Genomic DNA, 7,500 nt, shown 5'->3' on the forward strand with positions numbered 1-7,500 from the left:
CAGACTCACACAGAGGTCACTCAGCCGAGCGATTAACGACACCGACCATCGTCTCGTCGAAATCTTTCAAACACGAAACAGAAAATAAAAAAATAATACTGCATGCTATTTTGCAATTGAGGTCCGATATATAAAAATGTTCCAAATTACCGATATGCATTAAGTATACGTTTCGTCGATTCTCGTATTCCCGTGGTTATGCTGCATGAAAACGGATAGTAATTTTTTTTTTTTTTTTGTAAATTTCACTACCAAAAGGCACCCAGGAGAAAGTGTCTCGATAAAAGAAAGCTCACCAAACTGTAAAGGCGGAATTAGACTCCCAAAAATTCTTTTAGTTATACATCTTTTTTTTTCCCCTTGTGGTCAAGAACATTCTAATGGTCGTTGTATCATCATTGGTACCTGAAATGCGAGGCTTAAAAGAAAGAAAAAATGTAATAAATATACTTACCCAGGCGAAGCGTCGTGGACGGAGAGGCCAACAGCTTTTAGATGAGAGTCCTGTAAGGATGGGAAGACGGAGTCCCATGACGGCGCCGTCTTCTCTGGGGAATCCTGCAAATAGGATATTTTCTTTTTTTTCAATACGAATTTGTAATTAGGATATTTTCTTTTTTAATAAGAATTTGTAAATAGTATTTTTCTTTTTTAATACGAATCTACAAATACGATATTTTCTTTTTCAAAAAGGATTTGTAAATAGGATATTTTCTTTTTTAATACGAATCTGTAAATAGGATATTTTCTTTTTTAAAAAGAATTTTTAAATAAGACAGTTTCTTTTTAAATAAGAATTTATGAACAAGCATCACGCACGTATAGTTGCTGTAGATGAAAAAAAAAAAAAACGCAAGATATTAAAAAATCGAATATTTTTTTAATATCCTCAAGAACCCGTAAAAAAATAGAAAAGAAGATTGTGAATATACATATTACAGCCTTTATCAAACTAAAATGCTTCTGTAATGTAAACACACCCACATCCCTGCTTGAAGAAAACTTGGATATATTTTTAGGAAACAGAGAAAACATATCCCAGAGAGCGTCTGCGGTCAAACTTGTACCTAGAAATCAGTGAATTCCGAAAAAGGTCGAAAAAAACGGAGGTACAGTCGAGGAGACCTAGCCCGGTCAAAAATGGCAATGACCATTTCTTAATCGACAAAAAAAGCAATAAGACATTTTAAGGAATTACATGTCCTACGAAATTGACTGAAGTGTTCGACGGTAGTACGGACACAGGAATGTGAATCATAAAGACCTCGCTTGATAGTTTTACATATCTCGCAAACTTCGTACATAACTAAGCAACTGTATATAAGGAAAATGTATGCTATTCTTCAGCATCGAGAAAAAATACCCAAATATGCCCCGATGTCTAAAGACATTTATGGTCACAATAGAAACTAGAGTTTTACAGTTATATATATGTATATATATATACATAGATACACATAAATCTTTGAATACGTATATACACCAAGCATAGCAGATTACTCTTCCCTTTTTAAGGGGAACAATTTCGAAACAGCCCAGTTTTGTATAGCAGTGTTTCAGCATCTAATAACTACCTTGTCTTCATGCAAAGCTATAAGATTAACAAAGAACATAAGCCTTAATATTGCATTCAGTTAATCTAAGAATGAAAGTGAAATCACATTTAACAACTGGATAACAACAGGTATTCTGAATGACCAACTCTTCCTCAAGTTTCAGCCCAATGACTCTCTACCAACCTGTGGCCAAAATGCGACAAGCATTAAAAGCATGACAAGCACTTATGTCTAGAGAGAGAAGCATTAGGAACAGAATGCAACTCATTAATAATCAGTATTCAACTGACCATAGTGGTCAAAGGCAACAATATCTGAAGCAAAAAAAGTTAATATGGAACACAATGTTGTTCACTATCATGACATAAAATAATATATAACAGACAGAAAACTGCTTTCACCGTTCTTACATTCTAAGTGTCTATGTAAACAACATGCTTGGAGTTATTTCACTGCTTTATAAACTATGCCATGCAAAAAAAAAAAAAAAAAAAAAAAAACTTAGTGTAGAGTTACAAGCGACACCTGCCTCCGTCTATTTACTATTCAAGCCGTTAAAAAAAAAAAAAAAGCTTCTCATTTTACAAGTCGCGTGAGAGGAAACCCTAGAACCTTGCCGGAGAAGAAGCACCATTAAGCCGGGCACAAGCCAACAAGCAACGCCAAATGCCACCTGCTTTGACATGCGCGCCTCGTCTCTTTTCTCTCTCTCTCTCTCTCTTTCCCTCTCCCTCGGCAGGATGAAAACTGACTGACCTCCTCCTCCTCCTCCCCCTCCTCCGACTTGGCGGCGGTAGGCGTCGACGGAGACTCCTGGAGGAGGGTACCAGGGTCGACCTTGGGGAGATGCCGTTGTCTCTTGGAGGCGTCTTCCTCCTCCTCCATGTTGGAGAAGGTCGCGTAGGCAGGGGTGGCCGAAAACAGATCCCCGGAGGCGGAGGCGTTGGAAGGACCCGACTCGGGGGTGGAGGGTAACTCCAGCTCCTCCTCCTCCTCCTGGCGGAGGTCCTTCACCATCTCTTCGTCGTCGTCTTCCATGTCCAAAGACGGGGGAGGAGACAGGGGAGCTACCTGGGGGTCCTGTGGTTCAAAATCAAGCATAATCAACCGTACGGTCACTCTTCTTCACGCACAAAAAAAAAAAAAACTTCATTTCCAATAATAACTACTAAACCAAAATACAATTTAATGCGGGATAATCCTTAAAAATAACACTCCCAACACCTTTTCCACCAACTTAGACAATAATGCTGACCAGAATACAAATGTTATACCTTCCGACGAGCACAAATTTGGAAACAATACCAGGCAAATTTAGCTCAATATCTGAGAGGCCATACCTACATACTCGATTTCAGTTTCACAAGGCCACGAGACGATTTAACAATAATAATAAAATTCCTCTTCCGCCGATGAGAGGGAACACTGAGGATTACACGACCGACTTCCGAACACACGAAACAAAACTGTCTTTGGAATCACAAAATGAAAAAGCAATTTAGATTTCTGTCTAAAGCACAGGCCGTCAGTGGTACCTTCACACGTCAACGGAACAAACTACACTCCAGATACAATAAAGCATTCTGGAGACCTAAGTTAGAATGCAGAGGCTGGAGGGAGGTTCACAAACACTAGGCATACAGATTGCCAACAGGCAACCAACCAACCAACCAACCAACCAACCAACCAACCAACCATCCATCCAGGCGACTGGCCTCGGCGAACAATCATGAAAAATCATTTGAATACAATCAAGTTACGTCGCCATACGCGGTGGCTGTGCGTGCCTGTAGGAGAGATCGGTAAGGACGTTCCAGTAGAAACGCCGCGGCCAAAGAAGGAAACCGTAAACAGCCTGTGGCCATCCCGAGGTTGCCGAAGGATCTTGCTGAACAAATGGATCCTTTGGTTTCACTCGTGTCCGCTGCGGATCCAACAAACGTCAACAACGCAACGGCAGGGCTTCCCGCAAGGGGGGGTTTTCGGTCCTGCCAAATTCAATGCAGATGAATATAGAACAGAACGCAGAACTTACGCCAAAGGCCAAGCGCTGGGACCTAAGATAAGGCAGTAAAAATGTCTTAAAGGTGCAACAAGAGAAAAACATTTTGCAGTTGCACTATGAATCAATTATCAGGAGAGGGTTGAGGAAACTAAGATGGAAAATGAGATTATGAACGGAGGTACAGTAAAAGGAATGAAAGGGGGTTGCAGCTAGGAGCCTAAGGAAGGGAGCTGCAAAGAACCTTAAGTAATGCCTACAGTGCACCGCATGTGGTGCACTGACGGCACTAACCCCACTACAGCAGTCACTGCCGAAGTAACGAGATGGGGAAGACGACTGGATTGGCTGAAAAATAAAATAAATCTCTAAACACACCACTATGAAATGGGAAGCAATTGTGATCATTCTGAAAAGTAAAATAAAATACACAAATAAGTACATAACTCAATAAATAAATACATACATAAAAATATATATATATGCTGTATATACATATAAATAAACTAAAAAGTCAATAAAAATAAATATGTAAATAAATTAAAGTCAATAAAAATAAATAAGTAAATAAACAAATAAATAAATAAATAATTGAATAAATAAGTAAATAACTAAATAAATAAAGGCACAGAAGGAAGCACTGCTGCTCTGCAGTCAATGGAACGAACGCCAGACCACAAATAAAATTGCAAAGGAAGCCACGGGGCTCAAGAGACAGAGATATTGCTAAACGTCTCCAATACATCTCAATAAGGCAGCAGGACCCAAGAGACGTAACACAAAGGGATACGATTCCACTGGTTGGGGAATTCTCCGGGTATTTGTGTGTGTGCGCGCGCGCGAGGTATAGCCTGTACATATGACTGCACGTAAAGATGATGTACCAATACACACATGCAGAATTATATACATATATATATATATATATATATATATATATATATATATATATATATATATATATTATATATATATATATATATATATATATATATATATATATATACTGTATATATAAATATATACTATATATATACATATGTATAATATTCCCTTCAGGTGGAATGCTAAAACGAAACTCACACAGGAATCCTATGTCCATTATCTGAGTTGCTATCTTGAACAGATGTTGTTAATAATAATAATAATAATAATAATAATAATAATAATAATAAACATTTTTATCAATCAAAGTAACATTCATATACTACACCATGTGTATAACATAACGTATACATCAGCATTTTTAGTTTTCTGAAAAAGAAACTATTGTGCCGGCTTTGTCTGTCCGCCTGCATTTTATTCTGTCCACAGTTTATTCTGTCCGCGCTTTATCTGTCCGCCCTCAGATCTTAAAAACTACTGAGGCTAGAGGGCTGCAAATTGCTATGTTGATCATCCACCCTCCAAACATCAAACATACCAAATTTCAGCCCTCTAGCCTCAGTAGTTTTTATTCTATTTAAGGTTAATAAAGTTGCCCATAATCGTGCATCTGGCAACGATACAAACCAGGCCACCACCGGGCAATGGTTAAAGTTTCATGGGTCGCGGCTCATACAGAATTATACCGGGACCATCGAAAGATAGATCTATTTTCGGTGGCCTTGATTATACGATTTACAGAAGAAACCTATGCGCATTTTTTACTTGTTCATTTACTAACATAAAATTAAGCGCTCTTGAAGAGTAATCTAACAGCGACCCAAGGCCGCTGACATACATCCCAACCAGTGAATTGCAAAGCCCAAATTAAAGACGACCCATTGTCTGACAATCAAAACAAGGTTTTTGTGCTGTCATTCACTCACAGAAGGGTAAAAGAAAGTAGCTACGAAAAGGTATTTAAACTTCAGCGATTTACGAGTAAATAAGATGCTACGTTCCGAGCTTAATTAGGAGGCAGATAAAAAAAAATTAATAAAAAAATCCACTAAGCTTTTCTTTGCCGTCACACAGTGTGTGTGAATACTTTCATTATCACTTTAACGAGCAATCAAGTGATATTAAAAGTGTGGAAATTATCCGCAAGTCAATCTATTTGACCTTTTCTGTGCGGAAGGAAAGTGATGCAACAATCTCTGGGTCTTCCTGATAAAGTCTACTGAATATTCAACTTTCCGTAATAATACAATCAACTAAATACTCCATGTTGTACATGTCAATTATAATCTTAAGGTTTCTCTGCAACAAACAAATTATCAAGATAAATGTTAAAACAATTTATGCTAATGAGTCAACTCACGACCCATTCCCAAAGATAACAAAAATAAAGCCGAAAAAAATAAATAAAAATGATACAATCTAAGATGAAAGGACGCGAGAAACTTCATCAATCAAGCGACGGAGCCTTCCCTGATGAATGACCTGTAATTGCGGGATCTTTATATTCAATCAGCCCGATCGTAACTATCACTTACTGGGCAAAAGGGGAGGGAGGGAGGGTCGCCCCCCATAATTGGGTATAATGAAATCATGGAGTGGAGGGAGGGGGAAGGAACACAGAGAGAAGTGAGAGGGATGTGTGAAGAAAGGGGGAGGGGGAGAGAGGGATGTGAGAGGGGGTGGGAGAGGAAGAGAGAGGGAAGTGAGAGGGGGAGAGGGGGAGGGAAGAGAGAGGAGGGAGGGAAGTGAGGGGGGGAAGGGAAGTGAGAGGGGGGAGAGGGAGAGAGAGAGGGGAGAGGGAGGGAAGAGAGAGGGGGGGGGAGGAGGGAAGAGAGGGAGGGAAAAGAGGGGGGAGGGGAGGGGAGAGAAGAAAGAGGGAAGTGAGAGGGGGAGGGAAGAAAAGGGAGAGGGGAGGAAGAGAGAGAGAGAGAGAGAGAGAGAGAGAGAGAGAGAGAGAGAGAGAGAGAGAGAGAGAGAGAGAGAAAGGGGGTTTAGGGACCAACAAGACAGAGGAACTATAGCCCAAAAATGCACCTCAGCCATCCTTTCCCCCCAAAACTCCCATAAGATTGATGATCACCCTCCATCAATTTCTCCCGTTGATAGATGACTGAATACCATGAAAAGATACGACAGCCTTTAACAAGGGCGAACAAAAACTTGAGCATATATGGGAGATGGGAACGAGGGTTTGGGCATCGAACTCTACATAAAAGAGTTTTCTTCTTGGATAAATTTACAAGAGTTTTCTTCTTGGATGAATTTGTAAGTTTTCTTCTGGGGTGAATTTGTAAGAGTTTTCTTCTTGGATGAATTTATAAGAGTTTTCTTCTGGGATGAATTTATAAGAGTTTTCTTCTGGGATGAATTTGTAAGTTTTCTTCCTGGATGAATTTATAAGTTTTCTTCTTGGATGAATTTATAAGTTTTTTCTTCTTGGATGAATTGATAAGAGTTTTCTTCTTGGATGAATTTATAGAGTTTTCTTCTGGGATGAATCTGTAAGAGTTTTCTTCTTGGATGAATTTATAAGTTTTCTTCTTGGATGAATTTATAAGAGTTTTCTTCTGGGATGAATTTATAAGAGTTTCTTCTGGGATGAATTTATAAGTTTTCTTCTGGGATGAATTTATAAGAGTTTTCTTCTGGGATGAATTTATAAGAGGTTTCTTCTTGGATGAATTTATAAGAGTTTTCTTCTTGGATGAATTTATAAGTCTCAAGGAATAGTTCAAGTTTAAGCGTTCATAAATTTGCTTTGAACGACCGGTGCCTTATTATAATCGAGACCCTTGAAAATGGAACTATATAGAAGGATAGAATACCTGAGATGGAACTGTTAAGAAGGACAGAATACCTGAAATGGAACTATATAAAAGGACAGAATACCTGAGATGGAACTATATCAGGATAGAATACCTGACCAACACTGTGGCAGGTAAACCCTCACATTAGCGCGAGTTGAAATTACTGAATTATTAAAAGATCTATTATCTACTAAGAAACTACAGATTTATTAAAAGACCTATCATCTACCAAGAAATTACTGAATTATTA

At 38.7% G+C, this 7,500-nt stretch overlaps 1 protein-coding gene across 18 annotated transcripts in view; it reads right to left on the minus strand.

The window, feature by feature from the left end:
• LOC136831178 (uncharacterized) overlaps positions 1-7,500 on the minus strand; it is a 1,009,691-nt gene that overhangs the window by 50,956 nt on the left and 951,235 nt on the right. For 12 of the 18 annotated variants that reach the window (XM_067091135.1, XM_067091134.1, XM_067091145.1 and 9 more), the window contains 2 exons: positions 2,313-2,636; positions 455-558 (listed from right to left, as the gene is read on the minus strand). In XM_067091135.1, coding sequence (XP_066947236.1) covers positions 455-558; positions 2,313-2,636 — 428 coding nt within the window. The remainder of the gene's footprint in view (positions 1-454; positions 559-2,312; positions 2,637-7,500) is intronic. The other 6 variants (XM_067091138.1, XM_067091137.1, XM_067091153.1 and 3 more) reach the window with 1 other exon arrangement.

This window comes from Macrobrachium rosenbergii, chromosome 48 (assembly GCF_040412425.1).
Source record: "Macrobrachium rosenbergii isolate ZJJX-2024 chromosome 48, ASM4041242v1, whole genome shotgun sequence".
Taxonomy (NCBI): domain Eukaryota; kingdom Metazoa; phylum Arthropoda; class Malacostraca; order Decapoda; family Palaemonidae; genus Macrobrachium; species Macrobrachium rosenbergii.